Source organism: Pyrgilauda ruficollis, unplaced genomic scaffold, assembly GCF_017590135.1.
Source record: "Pyrgilauda ruficollis isolate IOZ18807 unplaced genomic scaffold, ASM1759013v1 scaffold18, whole genome shotgun sequence".
NCBI lineage: Eukaryota > Metazoa > Chordata > Aves > Passeriformes > Passeridae > Pyrgilauda > Pyrgilauda ruficollis.
In genome coordinates, this window is record NW_024516984.1 from 6,916,845 (window position 1) to 6,941,561 (window position 24,717).

The 24,717-nt window shown below is 36.6% G+C and overlaps 1 protein-coding gene across 1 annotated transcript in view; it reads right to left on the minus strand.

Moving 5' to 3' along the window:
- Window positions 1-24,717, minus strand: part of ZFHX4 (zinc finger homeobox 4) — a 150,305-nt gene that overhangs the window by 24,518 nt on the left and 101,070 nt on the right. Inside the window, exon 5 of the mRNA XM_041464509.1 lies at window positions 967-1,083. Within this exon, the coding sequence (XP_041320443.1) occupies window positions 967-1,083 (117 nt within the window). The remainder of the gene's footprint in view (window positions 1-966; window positions 1,084-24,717) is intronic.

Genomic DNA, 24,717 nt, shown 5'->3' on the forward strand with positions numbered 1-24,717 from the left:
TACAACTATATGTCTTTATGGATAACACAACCTCCTTTGTATGCTGCTGTCATCAGCATACAAGGAAAAGATATATGACTACCTGAAACTAATAGGCTTCAACCTGTTTCAGCACTTCTTCTGCTTCAGTGAATCCAACATAATGTAACTAGGTATAGCGTGCGGCAAAAGTAGCCAATGTAATATTCATTGTGACCATAGATTTCCATCTCATACATAAAAAGCATGGGTGAAGTCACATGTTTGCCAAATCAAACACAGAAAAAGCCTTGGGTATCTACACCAGATGCTGGCCCTAGGTTTGTTTGTGCACAAGTAAATGTCATGACATAGAGGTTTTGTTTTCAAAGACAGTAGCTTTCATTACTGGGCTTTGTCTATTCCAGGAGATCAAAATTACCCAACCCATAATCCGTTTTCAATGATATTTCCTCTTTCTTAGGCTGAATCATCTGTAAACTTTTTCACTGGATTTTGTGTATTTTTTTGTAAATGCCTCAAATAAATGCCCAGGAAGAGGCCAGATTCTTGGGAGTTACTAATCTGTGAGCAAGAGCAAAAAATAATAACAAAAAAACCCCACATTCTTTGGGTTAAAAGGGGAGCAAAACCTGATTGAAGAAAAAATTCAAGTGGTACCTAATCCTATGCTTATGAAAAATTAATATGCCATCAGAGGAATCACAAGTACAGCAAAGATTAATGAAAGGCGCTTAAAAAATTACAAGCACACAAACTGATTTGATTAAAAAATAATCTCACTGGTCGTCCTGTAATATTCTTCAACTTATCCGCATCTATCCTGTCAGATGGTTATGATTAAAAATAGGTCAATGGGAGGCTACTGATAGAAATCACATGCAAAATGCACATGCAATGAATAGTAGTGGGAATGTCCAGACAGTTTAAAATGAAAGAGCATTTCATAAGTTAAAAAAGGGGGAAAACAAAATTCTAGCATCTTACCGGAGTCTTTACTAGATTTTTTGCCTTCACTATTGTCCCTCTCACTTGAGTCTTTATCATCAGCCACAGCCACTGATGTACTTTTGGCAGACCCTTCTGTGTCTTCACCTTGTTCTTCTGTGGACAAACACAGAAAAGATCTCAGGAAAGGAGCTCAGTGATCAGTTAACAGCAGTTAAAAAATATGTCCTGTAGTAAGAACAGCACTAACAGAAGGTGGCAAAATAGGGGGGGGAAGAAGGGTCGGGGGGAAGAAAAGGGAAAGAACAGTGCTTTTAAGGGGTTGGATATTTATTCTAAATAATATTTCAAAATCTGACTGTGTCTTTACAAGAGTACCTGCTTTCCCCCAGTGTGACAGATTTAAAGCCTGTCATTTCATATTCTTTGGCTAGAAATGATTTGTGTTAAAATACATGCACATGCATGCACATACACGCATACACACACACACACATACACCCCCCACAGGCTGGAACAAAAGCAAGCACATGTAAAAATGCATCTTGGAGCCAAAAAAAAAAAAAAAAAGGGAGATCTCAAATATAAATCCTATTAGTGCAGCAGTATCCCGCTAATTGCAGTAAGTAAGTATTAGGTATTAGGTACTGTATTAAATATAAACCTCTGGCTTTGCGGGAGAAGTCTCAAATTTTGTCTCCAGGGGGAGCCATTCAGGATAAATGATGCAACTTGGTGTACAGCTTCTGAGGAAGCAGCATTACCCACACCTCACTTACGTGTTCACACCAGCTAGATTACATGGAAATCTTCACAGTAACTCAAGCCCATTTAATTATTCGGTAAATCTTAGCTATGCTGCTACTGGTGGATTAATCTGTTTATGCAGTTAGCTTCTATGCTGGGGCTGTGTAGCACTAATCCGTGAAAGGCCCACTGTTCCTTTTCATCCTGTGATCATTTGTCTCTCACTGTGCTGATGTCACATTTTAATGAATTTTTAGCAATCTGAGTAATGCCAGATAACCAGACTTGCAACTCCCTACAGCACAGCATGCTGTTTTCATTGCAGCACACACATACACAAAAATAAAAATCATATATTCCTGTTCAGGTAGGAATTATATAAATTAGGAGGTGAACGTAAAATGGGATTCGAAGCACCAGGCCGCTCGATTTCATAAAATCTTTAATGACCATATAAATTAACCCTGGAAAGGCAAAAGGTCACAGACACACATTTGCATACACTCTTCTATTCACTTTTGATAAGCAGAGCTTTTATGCAGGGAACATGATACAATTAACCCTTCAGGAACCATACAAAATGCAGCTACCGACATTTTAAGTGTCAAGCATTAACTGAAAATTACACACTGCATAAAATTTTCATTGTAAATGCTATAGTGATTGAAAGGGGAAATAGTGGCCCTCTTCGCACCCCATGTTTTATTAATAACATTCTGACAGCCGAATGAAATATCCTCTGTCATATGTAGCAGCTGAGCACAAAAAAATTGCTGCCTATTGCCTTACTGCCAGCCATACACTGAAACCCAATGCCTAGGCAAACAGCCCCTCAGATCGATGTGGCAAACCTATCCGATTCTCAACTCTCTGCAAAACCTTTTGTAAATCGGAAGAGAAAAACACAGCTGCAATTTTGGAAACCAACCTTCTCCCCCAACCAAAAAAAAAAAAAAGAAAAAAATCCTGACCGCAGATCAATGTGTTTTGCATTGACACGGAAATACAATAGGTTAGGACTAAGCATGTGTGTCCACTTTCTGGAACAATGCAGGGAGAAAGATGGTCCTTTCTTTTAAAAAATAATTGCACATTAAAAAAAAAAAAAAATGCTTAGGGGAAGCCCACTCATGCTGCGTGAGTCCCTGCAGCCCCCCGCCTCCTCCCACGCTGCTCGCTGCTCGCAGCCGGCAGGGATGCCCGGCAGCGCGGCGGGGCTCCCGGGGCGGCGGCAGCGCGGCGCGGGCGCTGCGCCTCTGGCCGCGCCTGGCTCGGGCTGCGCCAGCGCCCGGCGCGCACACACCAGGCTCCTACCCAGCGCCGGGCCCCGTGGCCTCACGGAGCCCATGGCAATCCCTTTCCGACTCATCCCTGGGAATGGACGCATTGCTTCTTTTACTAGATTTACTGGCCCAATCCCCCTGGGCTGGAAAATGAAGTGTCAAAGTGCTACTGAGTGTCCTTATCTTGAGGGGACATAAAATTGTAAGGGCTATCGTGGCACACATTAATAAAACATTGTGTGTGTGTCAGGCAAAGAGAAAGAAAATTATGAAGGTACTAAAAGAAAAGCTACAGTATCATCTGGGTCTCATCAGACAATTTTTGCAGGGTGCTCTCCTGTTTTTCTGGTATGTGTTTTAAGTGTGAGAGAAATTCCCAGACATGTTCTCCTATACATCATCGTGGTGTCTGACCTCAGCCTGACCCTGGCAACAGTTTGAGAAATCTGAATGTGAACAAAGACTCTGTGTCAGCAGCAGGGAGAGATTGCGGGATAGACTTTCCCCATCAACTTAATCGCAAACAGCAGTTCTGAGGCCATAACTTTACAGGGCTGCACCAAGCCACAAACACATAACCTTTAGAGGTGAAACTGCCCCTCGCTCCCCACCCCCCCCTTCTGTGATTTTTCTCAGTCTTGTGGTGCTCCCTTTGATGTAGCAAGGCAATTAGCTGTAATGTTCAAGTACTGCAGACCTGTTTTATGGTTTGGAAGGTGAGAGCTGTTTATTACAGGTAGGCTCCTGGGGGCCATAAAGGCTTTGCAAATTTTTAATCATGCAAAAAACTAATCAAAATGTAACTTATACACACCATAAAAATTAATATCATTATTATGCATGGTATAAATTGCCTGCCTTGGCTTTCAATGGCACTCCCTTCTAGAAAATACATTTGGCATTCATTTCAGAAATATGTATGGCATTCACTTCAGAAGTAAATTTCATAGACAGAAATGATAATACAACTTCTCCTATTTTCCTTCAAAATTACGGAAAGGTTGTCTGAGACTCGCACTGTCACGACATATATCAAAGGGACAAGATGGAAATAAAACAGCTCTAACTTAAAAGCAGTTAGCAAATTACAAAAAATCCTGAAGACCGTTTGTCAGAACAGATATTGAGGAAATGTAACTATCAAAGACATTACATTCCTATGCCAGAATGCAACAAATATCTTTTTTTAGCAACATTTTTGTTCTTACTACATGTGCCAACCAACAAGAGTATCATGCAGAAATAAAAATCGGATGGCCCCTGCTCAATGACACAAAATTATGAATTATTATGTATCAACAAAACACAGTACGATTGTGCTACAGATTAAAGAGTTAAGTTCCAACATTCTGTTTTAAATTTACAAGAGTCCTGCCTATATACATTTACAAATGTCAGCTTTGAAAATGAATAGAGCACCCGATTCAAATGCACTTTAATGGCTTTAATAACACTTACTATTGCAATATGATATTTTATTCGCACCTGTTTTTATTTTGTCCAAATGTTGAAAATTTCTTTTGATGTTGGATGTCTTGAATTTAGCCATTATCAACCTTTTGCCTCACAATTGACTTAGAATTAAACATAAAAATGAGGTTAGCAACATTCTGCACTAAAACTGTGAAATAAGGAAAAATGAAAAATTCTTGTGGCAAAGGTAACATTAATCAGCTGATATTGTATATTCCATATTTTACGTCATATACTTTAGTATGTTAATCTACACACAGGTTCAATTCTATACTGATTTTATGAAGTAAGACCTTTGTGATTTTCCTCAGTCCAATGAAGTCAAGATGTGCGAAGATTTCAATTGCAAAATCCAGGCCTCAGCCAAAGCTGATCAACAGATACCAGCAAAAAAAAAATATAAATATTCATACATACGTTAGAAAAGCCTGACGTATGGAGGTGTGACTTAAGGAACAGATACATACACCATAAACAAGGGAGGGTACGCAGAAAAGTATAAACTTTTAAAAATTAAATAATTATTAGTAAAACAAAACATGGATGAGTAGAAACAATCCTCTCACCTTTAATTTAAATTCATTGTGATAATCACAGGAGCAATTGCCTTTCCCTCTGTCTTATCAGAGAAATTTCCCTACTGATGAGCAGCACTGGGAGTCTGTTCTCTAGTCTGTCTAAAAAACCATATTATTTTCAGGGGTTGATTTTGGTTTGTTTGGGGTTTTTTTACATCATTGATATATCAATTAACAGCCAGTAGTTCCTGTTTTGGTCCTGGATTATTTTGTTGTTGTTGTTGTTGTTGGTATCCCTTTTGCCCTCTACAAATTGCAAGTAATTTCCTAAATAAGGATGATCTACTGGTTGTGGGTGAGTAATTGTGGTTATAAGAGAGAAAACAAGATTAAGCAAGTGTTTGTGGCTGAGGGCCGGATGGATGGGGAACAAATAAATCAATCGACTAAAGTAGTAAGCAAATAAATATGAAATGAGAGATATTTTAAAAAATAATTGTGATTTTTTACTGAATATGTTGAATAAGTAGCTGAATTTAAGGTGCCCATAAGTGTTCAGCACAGGTGTATCCTAGGTTCAACCAGTAGAGTGAATGGCTTATTAACCATCCAGATGAGAAGAAAAGCATAATAGTAGGATTTAGATTGGAGGGATGGGCAGACAACAGATAATGGAGGGAAAGGAGAAACAATGGAAAACAAAGAAAAACCCACAGACTATGCAAGAGAAGTAAAAGTTAAATAAAAGTAGGGCTTGTGGATTGACGTCTGAGCTATCCTAGTTGTACTACTTTGTTGATAAACTCTTCCTGACTCCTGCCATTGTCATTTATTCACCCAAATGTTCCAGAAAGTATTTGGTCTATATTCTGGCTGGCCTTGCAGAGGATGACTGAGGAACAGGACACCTCACTCAGTCAGGATCTTGAGTGCATCCTCTAGTGGTCATATTTCATCTTCAAACAGGATTTCTAATTTCTCCTTTAGGGACCCGGGGTGAATAATGGCACCAACCCGTTAATAGCTGTTTCTAATCACTGTGTTATATTCAGAACTAGAGCTGTTACAAGGCTGAACTTCCCACAAACAAGCCTATAATTAAGTGATGATCATCATATTGACCAGAATGTGCTAACTGGCAGTTACTATCAAATTGTATCATTTTGTTTTGTGGTGCATCATTTGAATTTTTATGGCAGCCTAATGCTTCTCATTGAAACGCATCACTGTGTTAGGGCAGGCCGAGTGCAAAGCTGGCTGGACAGAGTATGCTGTGGTGGCTCCTTCCCAAAGGCTGTCACAAATCACACCCACTTTATCCACTCACTCCACCCAGCAGCCTGTACTCCCTGCTTGCCACACTCAGCCTCACCCCTCTGGTTGCTGGAGGGAGGCAGCTCTCATCTACCCGACTTGGTTTTACTTCTCAGCTTCTGAAGGCAGAAAACATTCACCATCACCAGCTAATCTGTCCAGCACTTCATTATTTCCTAATCTAGTTTGTTCTATTTTTCAAATTTTTTTTTTTTTTAAACTGCAGTCAACTTCCAGCTGCTGGAAAAGGAATGTTCTCCCCAGAAGTTTGGAGGGGTGGGGTGTCCTTTCCAGTCCGGCTGCTGTGCAAGCTCTCCCTCCCTCTTGTTGCTGCCTGGGATTGTCTGCTTTCTAGTCTCCTTTCCGTAGTCTCAGAGCAAATCACAAAAAGGTGAATGTTTTACTCTGATAATAGTGCAAATGTGGAAAAGAACTGTTGGTAAACTTATGCTAAGCCATACTGATTTATCAGAAAATAGGAAAATTTGTGGTTTGTATTTTTGTTGTTTTATTTCTGCATTAATATTTTATGAAATATTTTGCAAGGAGCAAAAGAAGCATATGCTGACAAAACCATTAACAGAGAATGTCAGCTATTCAGAATGAAACTCAGAAATGCTTTCCAGATGTGATTGGAGATGTACAGTTAATCATTTATTATGCAGAAAGGGATACTTTTCTTACTTGGCCATCTCTAGAAAGGCATTGAAGCATGAAACTATATTGAGAATAGTCTAACTTTTCCAACTGATCATTACTTTTCTTTTGGCTGCCATTATGGTTCATAGAAAATGCTGTTTCCCCCATCAGCATAAAGCATGAAGAGCACTACAATTGTCTGACTTGAAGACTAATACATTTCCATCAAGGTTATGTAGAAAAGAAAATTAAACTTCATTGTTAATTCTCATTGAACATTCTGGATATACCCTGCCTAATTTCAGGCATTGCTCTAAGTTTATTCTCTGTGGAGGGAGACATAGATAACTTAAGGGCAAAACTCTGACTTTACATAGGTGAATTGCTAAATCCTTCCTGATTGTAGAAAGATTTTAAAATGAAGTTTAGTGTTTGGAATGCAGACTTTACGCCTTGACACTGCTGCTAAACACTGGAAATTAGGTAGGCGAAACTAAGCCTGACCTAAAGCTCAGAAAGTCAAGGAGGGTTTGCTCATAACATTCACCAGGGTCCTGGATGTTCATTTCAAGCCGGTGGGTGAAAAAAAGCAAAATATTGGATCTTCACAGTATTATTCACTTTGCTTTTTCTATTTTGCTGTTCAATCTGTGTGTTCAATATCCCTTCATATACAAAAACTTCTACTGTCTCTAATTTCTTGCAATTTTTCCTACATGAGTTTTCAATATATCATATAAGTAGTGAGATTGAGTCTCCCACTCACAGTTTCCAGAAAAATAATTTCTGAGTTTATTTACAATGAAATCACAATGTTAATTAAGAACTCGTTTAAAATGTCATTTAAATGATGTATTTTATTAGTGACTCAGTTTGGGGGTTTCTCTCTGAAATACACTATAAAATCCTTTTTATTTATCTTGCAGACTTTCTTTCTGAATTATTCACCTCTTTTTGGCTCGCTAACAGTATGTCTCTGAAATTATCTGTAAAGAATTCTGTTAGTGCATATATTTCTTCTTTGTCTTTTGAGAATACTAGAGTAAAAGAATTTATTTTCTTTGCCATCTCCTGATCATTTTGGAATGACTATTCTCTGGTGCTCTAGCAGACCTAATGACTCCTGCAGGCTTTCTATTTCTGAGATACTTTAACAATTCCTGTTTAGCTTTTCTAGTTACCTCCACATATTTCTTCCTCACAGCCAATCTCTGTGTTCAGTTTTATTAATATCACTTTGGCTTTATTTCCACTGTTAAGGATACTTTTTCTGACCTGAATAAATTCTTGTACTATGTCTTGTAAGGTAGCTAACTACAGCCCTCCCGTTTAAATATTCCTCTTTCTTGATGCTACGTGTCACAGACAGAAGTAGGTGATACATTTATACCGAAAAACATTTTTCCTGACAAAAACACTTTCTGAATTTTTAAAAAAAAATTTTTACAGTATTATTTGTTGGAGGATTGAGATGAGGGGGGTGTCAGTTTGTTTGTTTTCTACAATTACCTGACAAGTAGTTTATAGCATATATATATAGCAATCCATGGATTTATTTATTTTTTACAAACCTACTTGCTGCAAATATTACTTTAAGTTCAGCTTCTTTAAAGTATGTGTACATGAAGTGGTCCTTGGTTTTTTTGTTTGGGTTTTTTTTGGGTTTTTTTTTTTTTTTTTTTTTTTTTTTTTTTTTTTTTTTTTTCAGAAAGACAACACAGGTGCTATTTTAGCTGTTCCTCCAACCTAGATCACAATGTTGGAGTGATTTGTAAGAATCTTCACCAAGACATCCACTGCAAATTACTCCAAAAAATCTTCTGTAAAAACTGGATTTCCTGGCTCAGCTGGAGCTGTACTATTAAAAATATAGTATACTAACACATGGTCAAACTCCTCTGACAGGAGGAAAAGATAAAAGTCTGCTCATCAAAACCAGTGAAGTAGTAAAGTACTAAAAAAGTAGTAAAGTAGTAAAAACCAGCAGTACATTTCTGCTTTCTTGATGTCTCTTAGCCCCTTTTGTTTCTGTCTTTCCTTGTTTTCTCAAGACCCATTCTAGAAAACTCAGACAACAAACTTTTGTGTAATAACATGAGTATTATGAAGTTTTCTGGAATGTTCCAGTATTACAGTATTTTAGTGTGCATAGCCATAACATCACAAATCTCTATCCCCTTTCCATAGTAGCAGGATACTTTCAATTTCAGTACTTCAATGCTTCAATACCTCAACCTGATCTTTTCTTGCAGCATTTTGAGGTCAGGAATTACACTATGCTATTGATTAATATGAGTCCACTGCCAAGTTTGTTGGAGACACTTTGATGGCATACTCTGAAGATGAGCAGTATCACTTGGCTCTCAGCACAATGATGCGTGACTCACAAATACTGAAATAGAGGAGATGGCAGACACAGATCTTCTGAATTCAAAAATGCCGATTAAAGCGAGGGGTTCTCCCAGGGCCAAGTCAAGCATTTCAGGTCACCCAGTCTTGCTGCAAAGCTACCTGTATCACAGCAACAGAAGGGCATGATTGGGCTTGGTTTGTATGCATTTTGCTTTTTACTGAACCAGTGGAACATAATGGATAACGTCTTCGATCTTTCATTTCCTCTTTCCTTCAGTTAAGTTTTTCAATTGTCATTGTCCTGTGTACTGCACTACTCTTACCTTTCCTAAATGTTCATCTAATTTGAATGCTCTTTCTTCCACACACAGCAGATGCCCCACACCCTCTAAATCAATTTTCACTGTCAGCAATATAATTCTACCTTCCTGGAAGCAGAGGACATCCCTTGCCTATAGACTCCTCACTCACCCTAACGAGCACAAATCTTCAGTGTCAATCTAGCTAAAGTCCTGAAATGCCTTGTGAGGTGGCTCTGTGGATATTGCTGAAAATACCTAAGAGAAAGCTTCTGAACAAGACCTGAACTTAATATTTGTTTTTAATGTTTTTAGAAAAGTAGACAGGAGGACCCATTTGCAAGTGTAATCCAGACTTCCCACCATACACATGCCTTTTATTTGCTTATAGCTTCAAAAATTTTTAAGTGCCTGAGCTGAAATCAGCTGTGTTGAATCCCTGCTGCAGGTTGGATAGCATGTCCTTTTTTTAAAATTTATTTTTCAATTTCAGCCAAACTGATTAATCTACTTCTAAGAATCGGATTAGGACAAATTTATTCATTTTGGAAATCTTTAATGTTCCAGTGATTTTGATCTGGAACCCAAAATCTGGCAGACAGGATGATGTCTGGCATGTGGTACATTGGATGAAACTGCCCAAATTCAGCCAAGCAATATGGCTTTTAAAAATTCTACTTACCCATGCTCAGAAAAGCTCCCTGCACTGAAGAGCTGAAATTCTGCTAGGAATCTGTAATCACTGAAGACACTCACACCCCCCACAGTGCTGAGAGCTCACCAAAGTGCACAGGCAGTCACATCCCACTGAGCTTCCACAAACCTCTTCACCCAGTTCCTGTGTGTACTAACCAATGCACATTCCCTCCTCAAAGAGGGACTACTACTTAAATAGGTCTTCTAAAATACAAATTCTCCTGGCAGCTTCCCTGCACAACTAGACTGCTGCCACATTGCCGTTACTATGATAAACTCAATATTTCCATTTATTATTATTATTATTATTATTATTATTATTATTATTATTATTACTATTATTATTACTATTATTATTACTATTATTATTACTATTATTATTATTATTTTGGGCTGTGTATCATTGTACTGGGAGCTGGCAGCTATAGGAGAGCAAGAGCAACATGTTCCTCTTGTGCTCATTGGTTGGCAGGAGCAAAATTAGTACAGAAGGGAGATTTTGGGGTCAGAGAAAGAACTGGAGAAAAGTAAGCAGAATGTGGTCTGAGGAAAAGAACATACAAGACCAGGAGATGGGGAAGGGAGGAGAAACTGAGGTGAAAATTAGGGTGAAATGAAAAATAGATAGAAGGCAGGAGAGTAGGACTATAATCAGCCACACACCAAACTACAGCACCAAACTGGACTGCAGGAAATAGACCTGGCTGGGACCAAAAGTAAAAAAATGCACAGAGAAAATAATAGGTGAAGACAATGATTACTAGACAGTGTGATTAGAAGCTTAATTTAGAAAAATATGGTGTCCCCCACAGACCAATATTAAATCCATGAATTTTTGTTCTTATAAATCATCTTCTTGCTTATTGCACTACCTTTCACCAGTGTTTATCCACAGAGAAGACAGAAACATTCTGCTACTCTCAGCTGGCTTGCTGGCTTTAGTAAGGGGGCTGTGTAGCAAATTCAACCCCACTGATGTTTCATGCGACTTTTAGTAGAGTACTACATGGTCAATTATTTTTTCCCTGTTTAAGTCTTAATATCTATGGGGCTGTAGATGCAAATCCTACCCTCCCCCTTATGTTTTTAGAGCTATTAATAATATCACAGAAGTAAAATACTTTAATATCTTAAAAAATATTCTTCCCTTCTGATACAATATTTAATATCTTGATCAAGCTTTACCTTATGCAAAACCTCTTGTCTTATTCACTGCACAAAACTATTGATACTTATTTAGTGAAAAGCTATTCAGGACTTTGTTCCTTATTGTTTAACATGAAGCCACATGTTCTACTTACTACATCTCTTCAACCTATTCTGAAAGTCAAATTATTCTTTTCATTATTGACTTCTTATTGCTGCACAAACATTAATGAATTTATCTTCATTATCTCCTAAGAGATGAGTAGGCAATTCTGCAATTTCAGAAAGGGAAGTTATACAGAAATTGAGGTTAAAAAAAATCTAACTTGGAGAACCCAGTTCGATACAGATGGGACCCAATTTTTTCAAAGTACATAGCACTATATAGCACTTAATATGCTCAAAGCACAGCACTGATTGCTTTCATTTGCAGCTCTGTGTGTTCAGCACTTATTTAACACTATCGTGGAGCCTCCAATCAAGCACTTAGAAAATGAAGGCCACACAGTTAGTGAACTCCTATGAAAAGGCTGGGAAAGGTGACCTGCTTAGGAAGAAAAAAAAAAAAAAAAAAAAAAAAAAAAAAAAAAAGAGAACTCTCCAGAAGAAATAAATATGGAGAAAGTTGAAAGTTTTTCATTGTCTTAAACACACCACATTATTTCTCCTGACACTCTATGCACAAGGATTGTCCTGCACTAAGTAGCCTGAAGTTTACAGGGATGATATAATAATGTAACATTTTACTGACTTACTTTACTATACTAGATCCAACTTAGCTAATTTAGGAGTAGTATTTAGGAATAGGACTTAGGAATTTAGGAATAGCACGGTGACTGCAGTTAGGGAATATCACAATGAGGCAGATATCTGTTCTAATACTGATGAAATGTAATAATTTTGAGCTGGCAAAAAGTGTTTTCAGACACAATAATCAACTCATACATGTTGTAATTACAAAAAATACTGTAGCTTCTCTTATGATGGAAAAAGACAAGGAAAGATGTGACACAATTACAGCTGGGAAGATGTGCTACATTTGTGAAAATTATTGTTTTCTTTTTGAAACAAGATGTTTTGATCACCTCAGCATAAATTAGTTCCACAGTTATCGCTAAGATGAAAAGTAGAAAAAAAAAAATATTTGAAAGTATTGGCATGGATATTCTTTGGTCGAGTAAAGGTATTCACAGAAGTTGAAATCTTCAGAGGTCATACTACAGAAAAATGGGCTTAAGTGAACACACAACATTTGATTTCCAGAAGTGCTCAGTGTTAATCTTAGCACCCATGGGCTGAAAGCTGAGCAGTTTTGAGAATCTCCACAGTCTCAGAGGAATTAGCAAAACGCCAAACATTAGGCTCAGAGGATTTTTACCAATGCAAAATAGATGGTCAACACCTGGCCTTTAAGCAGATTTTATAGTCCTCATAAAACATATCCTCCATACACACCAACCTACAAATATATTGAGAAAGTTCCACTCATTTCACATCATGTGCTCACAAAGCCATGTGTGCTGGGCTTTGAGGTCTGGGGATTATAATAGCCACTCGTTTATAGCAGTATTTCACTTGAAAAGTGGAACATGATGTGAAGCAAGCAGCACATAACTTCCAGAACCAGGAAAAAAACCCCAATCCTATGAAGTTTCTTATTATAAGAGCAAGATGAATTTAGGCACCTTCATAAAAAAATAAATTCTGCTGCTTACTGTATACTTAATCCATGCATCTTTAAAGACTTCTATTTTTAGTCTCCTACAGCATCTGAGCATAGAATGTTGAGATCTTTTTTAGATATGGGTAAAAGAGTTTGATTTTGGGTTTTACATCTTCTATTAATCTTTTTTATAACAAAAAAAGAATTCCTGAAAATTAAACAAGGGACTTTTAGGCACAGTCCTATCTTTATGTTGCTGACAGAGAGTCAGATTTGATGATCTGGGGACATTTTTGAGCCACAAACATGAAAAAATGTTTGCATCTGACAAGCATTTCAGATAACTGTGTGAAAATGCAAGGTGAAGCAACTACTGGAGGTGCCACAATTTTCTGTCTAAATACCTCTGTTTTGAAATACACTCCCTTTAGTATCCCAAAGAAGCTTGGGCAGATATTCTTTTTCTCTCCAATATGTACAACATATTCATTTGCCACTCATGGGACTTTTTAAAATGTATTGTGTGGTTAAAAAGCAGTGTTCCAGTTCAATTCACTGCAGAAACTGCATTCAAAATTTTGCTTGCCTGTTTTACTTACAACAGTCTCTATCCCAAAAGCACAGGTAGGGGAAGGAAGAGGGGCTTTCTCCTCACAATTTGTTGTGGACATGAAATGGGGCATCATCAATTTCATATGAACACTATTTGCGCAGGAATTTGTCATTATTCTGTCATTTACATTTATCCAGATGCCTTGTGAAAGCTTCCACATCTGGTGAGCACAGCACACTTGACATAGTCAAGACCAGCACAGATAAACATACTTGTGACACTCTCAAATGAGGAGGAAATAGGAAGAGACTCCATCCGAGGCTTTTTGGAGTTGGTATCTATTTTGAACTGCATGTGACAATGAGGTGACATTCCTCACTCATTCATATGTGCAGCATACAATTTGTCAGACTAACAAAAGCCGTGTTTCAGCTGATGGCTAAGAGGGATCACATGCATGTTTTTGTATCTTCAGAGAATGTCAGCCTGGCAGGATGCTAAGCTCAAATGGATTGCATGACTTGTGCGCATTTCAAAATCTATGCATACAACTACTGCAGGCTGCTTTTAGAGACTACAAAGTTATTACAAAGATCTCACAAAGTTATTACAAAGCTGAACATCATCAAAAAGAGAAAATACTTTACTCAAATATATATATATTTGAAATATATATCTATTTAAAAGAAGAATATATATATATATTTGAAAGAAGAATAAATTGACAAGCTGACTTCAACAGAAACTGAGAACACAAGGAATCAGAAGTGTACAACTTTACATTTGCTCCTAACTAGGGTAGTTATATACTTCAACCAAAAAAAAGAAACAAATCTAAGCTGAACACTTACATTTCACGGGGTGTACATTCATTTACATGTGTCACAGCGTTAAGTAAAACTATTTTGCAACCCTCAGATAAAGAAATTCAGGCATCAGTGTAACAAAAATAATTTTTACCTTTATTTTACTAAGACATTTAAAGTCAACTTTAAAAACAGAAAGAAAATACTATTTAATCAGGATTTTATGAGCTATGACAAGCCCATACATCCTGCATTTCCAAATAAAATAGTAACAGGATTGGTCAGAAGGTCCATCTGGGGACACGGAATGTATGCCAGCTCTTTCTGAAAAATCAGGTACCATACCCTTAAGAGAAACAAGCTGAAAACAGAATCTGAATCAACTGGATCTTCTTCCTCACAAGTCAGTCATTGAAAATCATATAAGAAATACCACTTGAGACTATCATAAATTCAGCATAACTAAGTTTGAACTCAACCCTTAGTTTCTAATAGGGAAAAAAAAAAATCAAAGGCGAAAACAAAATTGCTAAATACTTCAAAGACAACATGCAGCTTCAGCAGCTTTCAATGAATTTCTTCCAGAAGCCATTGCTGATCAAACTTTAGAGAAGACATATTTCATGTGTGTTCCTTAGTTCTAAATAGAAAAGTTTTCAGTCTTACTGCTGTCATTCATTCCCTCATAGCCAAAAAATGGACAGCTACTGGAAGCCAAGACCTACTAGGCCCTACTTAGCCACCAAAGGCAAGTGGTGCTAAGAGTGCTTCTGTGGGCTAAGTTATAGGTGTGCATTACTTCTGGCAACAGGGAAGAAATATCTTGTTTCAGGAGTGTATGAAGAGTGGTCAGCTTTTGGAACTTTTGTGGAAAGTCTCATGATAGGTGCTATACACACAATCTCAGCTTAAAAGTTAGGCAAGAGCATGAGCTTTCACTTCATAACAAAGTTCAATAAAATAATGTCATAGTTCTGGGGAAGGAAAGAAGAAGAAGAAACAATTTTAAAAACACCACCACCATTATATAATGCCTAAAACTCAACCCCAAATATGTTATAATCAACTCAAAATTATCCAGAGTACAGGGGTGGGGTTACGTAAATAAAGCAAAACCAGATGTAAACTACACTAAAAGAGCACATTTAGTACATTCACTTTTGAAGTAATTCTCTTCCACTTGTAAACAGCAACCTATGGAATTAAGATATGGTGTTAAATTGCAGTGAGCATAGCAGACCTGATAGAGCAACATTTATTTTGTGTCATGTATTTTGCAACTATGGGCTGCAGCCAGTGGAGTGGTAGCAGATGGGCTCTGGTTGAGCCACAATCCAGGTAATAGATTAACTGATAGTTCAAATGGGACTTCTTTATAAACATCAGGAATTTTAATGCACTCTTATGACTGTTGAATTATGGAACTAAAAATACTACAAACCGTCAAAAAATAAAAGTTACCCTCCAAAAACCTTCCCCCAATTAAATTCCCTTGGCTGTAACTTAGAATAACGGTAAGCCCTGTAAAAACCCTTTTACTGAATGTCTCCACCTATGTTTTTCCCCTCCAGCTACAAGCATATGAAAGAAAAAGCTGAGAAATGAAGAAGTTGTGAAATTTGATAATTGGGTTAATGATGATAATAAAAATAAACCTTTGAACAATTGAGGACAAAAACATCTTTTATTGGGAAGATGTTTTCTTCCTCAGATGAATTATAGATCAACTCTGTGGAAAACACTGTTTGATAATTATTCTAGGGCTCCTATGATTAAGAAAACAGTACACAGCCTGTTCCATTTTAAAAAGTCCCCACCCTTGCTTAGGCAGAAATGCAGTTACAATAATTTTATGTTACATAAAATGAAAACAGTTGGCCTACCAAGTAACAGAAAATCTGCATATACAACTTTATAGATGTACAGGATCATTTAAACCCTGCTGTTTCATTTGAATTGGGTTGAATCTTTTTTTTATGATTTCTTCATCTAACCTAATTTTCCTAAACTCCTTATTTAATATTCCTCCTACTGTTTGTTTATTTCTCACTGAAAGAGCACAATAGCAACAGAAATGTTAATTTCATATAAATAAAGGCTAGAACTGGTGCTTCATCTTCCAAGAAGTGTGAACTTTCCACTATCTCTTTCGATTACAGTGCTTCACGACTTTTCTTTGTTAGGGGAGAATCTAATACGACAAATAATCAGTCATGAAGAATGAAGCAGAACTCTGCTAGTGACTGCTGAGCCCAAATGATGCATTGTACAAGGAAGAAGACAATACAGTAATTCTTTGTAACAGAGGACACCAAAATAACAAGAAGCATACAACACAAATTCTAAACTATTATAATGAACTCTGGGACTAAAGACCAGATCTTAGGCTTTGATAAAGTTGTTTTCATCAGCATACAGATGCCTAAAAGATGGTTTAAATGGCTGGGAGGAAAGCTCTGAAATGAAAAGGATGCCCAGTGGCACAGAGCCAGTGTAGTCGGTTCCTTCAAAGTGGACATTACCAATTCCTATGTGTAGAATAAGATATTCCAAAATCACACCAGTTTCAAACACTTTTTGGGAATGTCTGGAATTTACCTCAGTTAACTCTCTAATTTTTAAATTCAGAGTCACGCTTGGACATTGGTGCAACTCTGGAGACAAGTACATTTCTCAACACTCATGGTAAAAGAATATTAAAGTTTCAACATTCTTCAAGAGCTGGAAATAGAATAAAGCTTGGTTTGCTATCTACATTTTGAAAATGAGAAAGCACATCAGACTTTCTTCCCGAATGGAGCTATTAAATCTATTACAGAGGATGCAAAGTGAAGTTTATAAGAATCTTGCCCTCTGAGAATTTCAATGGGTAAAAGCTGTGGAAATTTCACTTTATTGCCACTGTTCCGCCTACCACATGGGACCACTTGTAATATTGATTAAATTGGACATGGACAGCAGAAAAGTATGTAACATTTAACACAGCCTACAAATGCAAGTAAACAAAACCAGAAATCCCATTTGTTATTGTAGAGTCTAGAAAAACATGATGGGATGTACCTTCAATGCCACAGGAAAACGGTAGTGCCTGCGATTGTGTCAGCTTTTGGAGAAGCTGCCATACCTAACGCTTAGTTTCCAGAATCACTAACTTATACCCAAAGCCAGATCACTGTCTTGGAAGCCAATTGGGAACTTGGACCCTGTCTCCTGACCTGGGCCAGACATCAATAATTCTATCATTCCACCCATATTTATAGTTTTATGCTTCAAGGTTTAGACCTCAAGAAGTTTCATGTGTATTACCTCCCAAACTGAAAATGGTTGAAAGCCAGGTGGTTTTCATTCCTTTTACAGATTGTTTGGCTCCTGGAGAAGATGAGGATTTTTTTGCCCTTGGAGTGCTTTAGTCAGAGATCTTGCTCTAGAATATGTGGAGTAAAATTTATGTTGCAGGAAGATGCCATCTTTTGTAGTTCACTATTTGCATTAAAAAAGCTATGACCATATGACCAAATTTCTGGGGAAAGCTTTTCCTTTCTCCTTGCTGAGCAAAGGCTTTAATTTTTTTGCCCATTCTCAAGTGTCTTTCCAATCACATGAAGGGGATCCCATTTAATTTTTTTTTAGTAAAAGTGACTATATTAAGGATGCTCATACTTTTCACAATGTCCATTAAATTATATACTGCTGTTTTGATCGAACCATATTAACTCATTTTCAGAGATCTTCTTTTCAAAGGCTTTATTCAAAGACTTTTCTAATTCTAGCTTGCCTTAAAATTAATCAATGTGGTGATACTCTCTCTCTGCCATAGCTTATCATTATGTAAGAAACCTAATATTTTCCAAAAAAAGGGTAATGGCTCTTAGTCTATTAATGGTCTTTAGATTATTTTCTATATCACAATTGCTATGCCACTTCTGCAAATGTGCCTAGATTAGCACCACCCACCCTTGGATTCGCTCTCTCTCATGAAGTGCTTGACACTTGCACTGCTTCCTCAAGTCTTTTCCTTTAGACCAGTGAATTAGGAGATGGACCTCCCTCCAATAATTTTGTATGTCTTGCAAATTACAAGCTTAAACAAAATAATTTTATACATTCTAAACAAAACTAAAATCCCATACTGCCCACATTGCATTGTTTTTCAGATATCAGGTGTTCATTGATATAATAATATAATATTATTGATTATAATAATATAATATTAATGGTTATGATATAATCATTGCTGAGATTTCTGATAGGAGAAGTAGGTTTGAACTTCAGATCTGTCATAACAGTATTTGAGCTCTATTATCTTTCTTTTGTTTTTTAATTAAAACACTCTTAACAGTATAGGTTTGTCAGCAAATATATCTGGAAGACTTAAGAGATTCTGTGAAAATCAGCTGGAAATCATTATTGGAAACAAAATAATAAAAACAGCACAACATGTATATCCCCTAATGGTTGATAATATGATAGAAAAACACTATTTGATCATCACTATTTGTACCTATAACACATTTATTTCGCTAGAATCTTTAGGAAATCTAAACATACAGCTTCAATCATTGTTACTTAACCAGCTCAATGAAATAAAGGAAGAGGGACCAACAGATGAACATTTTACGTTTTGAAGCTTTCAGGATAAAATTATTTGATTTACAGTTACACCTAAAATAGCTGAGTAACATAAACACTAATATCCTGTTTCTTACCCTGGATAGCAAATCTTGTACTTCTTAAATCTAGCTCGTCTTGAACGAATGCCACTTTATAAAAAGAAGAGGAAAGCTTATCAAATATTATTCAGAAATCTCTGAAAACAGTAAATACCAGCCTTTTATTACAGCTCTGGAACAAAGTCAAAATTCTGCTAAGTTCCTAGTGCAGAGCACAACTAACTGGAAGTCTGGATGTTTCATAAGTGAGTTTCACCAAAGGTATCACACACTGAGATTCCAGGCCCATGTGTCATACTCTAAAACATCTGCCACAGAACATAACATTCTTAATAAATGAGATAAATGAAAGTGTGCACTTAATGAAGTAATCCTGAAAATATATCTGTTCATCCACACAGATGAAAACCTGTTTATGAGTTTGCTTGGTAGGAAAGGAAACTTCTAAGGGATATTTTTCAGTTCTGTTGAGATGCACCTGGAGTATTTCTATGAAAAGTCAACACATGAGTTCAGCAGTGTGGAAATATACATACACCACAAAGATTTTGATAAAAAGAAGTGGTGCAATCCTTCATATCTCCTTATACACAATAATAAAAAAGAAAAGGCATTTCATTTTGTCATATTTAATAACACCTTGAAAAAAAGCCACACATACTTTAGAATTATGTGATATATTTCCATGTTTTAGTGGAAGGGAAGGTAACTACTTAGAAAATGCAGGTTTGCATTTTTATGCTAAATTAATGCTAATTATATTGCCACTTATACCACATTCACATCCCACTCTTGCAAATTGCTACAAACAATTAAGAGCAAAAATCCATTCAAGTTAACAAAATGACAAGCTTTCTGCTACTTCAGAGTATTTTTAGGCATGGTATGTTCTTAGCCTGAGTTGGTTTTCAGCTGTTCCTGTAATTCACAACTCCTCAAAATAACTCCATAACTTTCTCTCTCCGACTTTTTTTTCTTTTTCCTTTTTTTTTTTTTTTTTTTACACTGTTTAATCAGGATGGGGATCTGAACTGTGAGTTTATCCAAACCAATCTCTTTTTAGTGCTTGGGGTTTCTGCTGTGCCAAACCACTTCTGGTGTTTCAAGCAAGGCAATGACAGCATACCTTCTTGTTATTATTTATGCATGGAAGGCCAAACCAAATGCTTGGGTGGGTCGCTGAAGACATGAAGTATGTAGTTTTTTCCATCCACAGGACCCCATTTACATTTAAATGAACTTGCTCCTTGTGAAAGATTGGCTCCAGCAGAGAATACCACATGACCACAGACATTGAAATTAAATCACAATCACAAGGATAGAAGCCACCAACATACTGCTAAAATCAACCTACAACACATATCTGCATAGCCTTAAATATGTCAGTAATAAAAAGAAAATGTTCCATTTAATTTTATAAGATGCATCCCACTATATTTTTTTAATCCATGTGCATAATAAAACACTGCTGCTGAAAGCAAGAGTCAAAAAAGTAAAACACAAAGCTACCTCTGCCGTGGCTGGATTTCTCACAAGCAATAGGAAAATTGTCATGTGCAGCTCCAGGCTTTAAATGGATGATTTCTCCTGGCTGATGCTGGAGTGGCACTGACTTGACAAATGTGGGAAAGTCCTCAGCTGTGAGATGGGGGCTTAGGTTGTGGGCTCTTGGTCAATTGAAAGGTTGCATTAAATGTAAATTATAGGACTGTTACTTAGATATATACCCTTCTCAACCAGGTGAAAGGCAAACAGTGCCCTGCACTAATTCACAGATGAACTGGTGATAGGCTTGCTGAATAAGGGAAGCAGGCAGGCAGCAGGCAATTATAATTCTCATCTTTGAAGGAAGGAAGGAAAGGTATTTTTATATAAAACCATATTAAATTTCGGTTTTTTAAGTGCCTCTACGTATTTCTCTTTTCAATTTATATGGAAAAGTATTAGGCAAAAATCTACAGCAGAACTGGCAGTAAATATCACAGAAACAATTGCTCTTTTATTAAATATTTATTGAAAAAAATTCCTGTGCTTTCTCATTTTTCTTCTTCTGCTTCCAATATTTATTTACAGCTGATTATTAACATCTGCCAGTGTAACAGTTTCATCTGTACAGAAGCCGAAGGGTAAAAAAGTCACAGACCCCCTCTAACATGACCTGTAGTTAGACACAAAACAGTTTTCCCAGTCACCGCTTGGCTTCCTGTCTGTGACCTCTGAAAAGCATTGGAGGCCAGGGTTAATGGCCTTTCCAATCTCTGTGATAAGAATTCATTTTGTTCTATTACCAGCAGTTATCTCAGGAGCCTGCTGCATCACTTCAGCAGGGTTCAATCAATGAGAGGACCTAATGAAGTAACCAGCTGTAGCTCTATTTCCCTGGTCAACTCTATCAGACAAATAAGATCTATCAGTCACATCTTAAGGCCAGTCCTAGAAACAGCATCCTCACATGCTCAACCCATATGCATATGAACCAATGATACCTGGTTCTTTCTTTTTAATCTTCCTTTTTAATATGGCTTTCCTAACAGAAAATGTAGCAAAATGGGTTTGAAATGTTGCATTAAGAGGACAGTAATGGTGGATTAAGAAATAGTGGATTTTCAGAACAGCAGGAAGCATTTGTGTTAATAGCAAAACCAGAGTGAATTATACTGCATGTCCGATTTTTCCCCCTCAAGCACCCCGTATTCTCCTTAGACAGTACTCTTAAAAAAAAATTGTTTATTATTTTCTGCCTTAAATTACTATGTGTCATAAAGTTTTAATTATAGGACTTAATTTTTAGTTTGTCACTTAGGAAACACTATTATGGTAATACTCTTCAGTTAGATGTCAGTCAAAATAATTGCCAGTCAAATTTATTTTATATTTAAGTCAGATCACTGAAAATAAAAATGTTAATTTTGACAAATTGTATATATATGTAATTTTGTGATTTGTTATAATTAACTTTTTGCTCTCATACTTCAAAAAGGGCTTAATTACTTAGAAATATAAACCCTCTTTAAAAGGCACTGGATTTGAAAATTGAAAAATAAGGAAAATAATAATAAAGGCCAACTTCAGGACTTCAGAGCTGTATACATCAAAGTATGACTTTGTAATTAATTAGAGGGTACAGGAGAAAAATTCAATTCATATTGCTTGTACCAAAGTGTCCAGTCTGACTTCATCACTAGGTGTGACAAACTAAATTGTACCAGGCCACTACAGGCAAATTACTGAAAGTGTTGTGGGAAGGCATCTTAGAAGAGTGTCATATTTGCTGAAATGTTGAAAGCCACATGTAGCTCAGTTTATTTTATTAGGTTAATCTCAGTGAATCTCATGAAATGAAATTTGTATCCTTTTAACTCAACTGTGTGCTTTGTCAAATTGAGATTAAATAGTCTTGCTATGTACTGCTGAGGAGAGAGACCGTATCTGTGAAATAAAGCTAAAAGTCTTTACTATTCAACATATGTGTAGTATGCATACACAAAGTGTACATAAATGTCTATATAATTAAAAGCAAGGTATCATTTTGCATATAGCAATACATCTGACGGATTATGACACAAAAATTCCAGAGAACATGTGCTTCATATAAGTGCTTATCTATCTTTTGCCTATGTGCAAAACAAGGACATTCTTCTTTTGCAGTCTGCCTGCACTAGTAAAACAATATGAATATTGCTTGTAGAATCAAAGGAAATCCAAGAACTCTTCCTTTTTAATTTTAAACCACCTTATTGAAAAAGAAGAGGAAGAATGCATTTTAGTCATGCAGTTTGGTATTTAAGGAAATCACATTTCTGCCATAGATACCTGAGTACATTTGAAAAGGATTCAAATATCTATGCTACATATGTAAACAGATAAGATTATGCCTAGCAGGCATTTTGGGAACATCTGTCAATTTTTTGTGGAACGCACTGATTGTGGGCTATTGATTGCATTTAAACAAAGTTGTTTCAAAAAAAAAAAATCAGCTAACAATTCGTGTAGAAAGGACTGATCAATATTTAAATGACTCTCTTTATTGATTTAAAATTAACTTTCAATTAAGAGATCCATAGGACTCTTAACTGCGACACTTATCCATTCAAGAGAAAATAAAGGTACATTTATCGATACACTTAAACAGCAGTGGCTGGTTTCCTATTGATTCAGTCATTTGCGCTGGGATTCGTTAGCGTCATCTGACTTTAACTCGCTTACTAGGTCTTCACAGTGTGCCATGCTGAAAGGTGCAGGAATGTACAAACGATACAGGGGAGCCAACGGAATCAGATGGATGCAGAGGTAAGTCAGGCTTATGCTTTTTATGTCTCCTAGTGAAGGAAGAGTCCATTTAAATACTGCCTAGCTTTTGGGTTTGGTCAGGCACAAATTCCTGTCAACTGACCTGCTTTGCACTGTTTGAGGACAGAAACATAAAAATGAATGAATTTTTTTGTATTGATAGGTAACAGTTCTATTGGCTCGTATCAACTCTGACAAGATCACCTATTTGTGCGTATTGATTAACACATAATCCATAGGAAGGTAAGCTCATTGTTTGCAGAATGATTTTAAGTGGCAGTATCATGATGTCCTGCATATGTTTCTCTCTCTCTCTCTCTCTCTCTCTCTCTCCCCATATATTTGTATGATATTTAAGACCAATATAATTTAATATTGTTACATGGAATCAGCCATCATATGGATTTTGAAAGACTTACTGAGACATTTGAAAGTAAACATTGTGTGTATCTCTTTTTTAAAGAAAAACTCAAATATATTTGCACTAAACAAAAATATACTACAATAGCATAGCTATAACTATAAACATGTGCAAAAGCATCAGTACATTTAGGAACACAAATTAAAACCAGGACTGTAATTACATACTTCATTATTTATATGTATTCTGGGTATTTTAGTATACTATGGAAGCTGGACATGTAATCTCTATAGTTAATAATAGACCAAATTCATCCCAGGTGTAATTTCATTGAAGTCAACAGACCTGGAACTGCACCTGGAATGAATTTGGCCCAACGCTATGAATGCCTCCTGACTCTCGCCAGCCTAGATTTACATATAAGATATAATACAAAAATGAAATAAAAATAGAAGATGTCCAGGAGGCATAGCATGTTTACAAAGCAGAGTAGTAATAACCTTGCCTGATGTATATGTGGCAGTGCTTTGCTTAGCCAGACAGAATCATTGGGAATGGGGGAGGGTTAGCTCTGACGGTGGCTCAGGTTTGCCTGTATCCCTTCATGTCATTGCCTATTTCTTTCTCTTTTTCTCTCTCTTTCTGTTTTTGAAGCCTCATAGCCCAGAACCGTCCAGTGAAATGAAGCAGCCCCAAACTGACTCATTTATTACCTATTCATTTGCTGTGATGAAATCTCCAGGAGCAAAAAAAAACACTGCAGTATAACAATGTTTAAACGTTAAGACCTATTCTGATCAACTGAAATTATTCCTTAAACTGAGAACCACAAACAGAATGTATATAACTTGCATAAATGATCACCAACATTCTGTTTTTTTAAAAATTATTTTGCTAAGAAACAAGATCAAATTCTTTGAAGCCTGGGTGTGTTTTACATTATGTCCAGCTGCTGTTTCCATGATTTCTTCTTTTCTCTG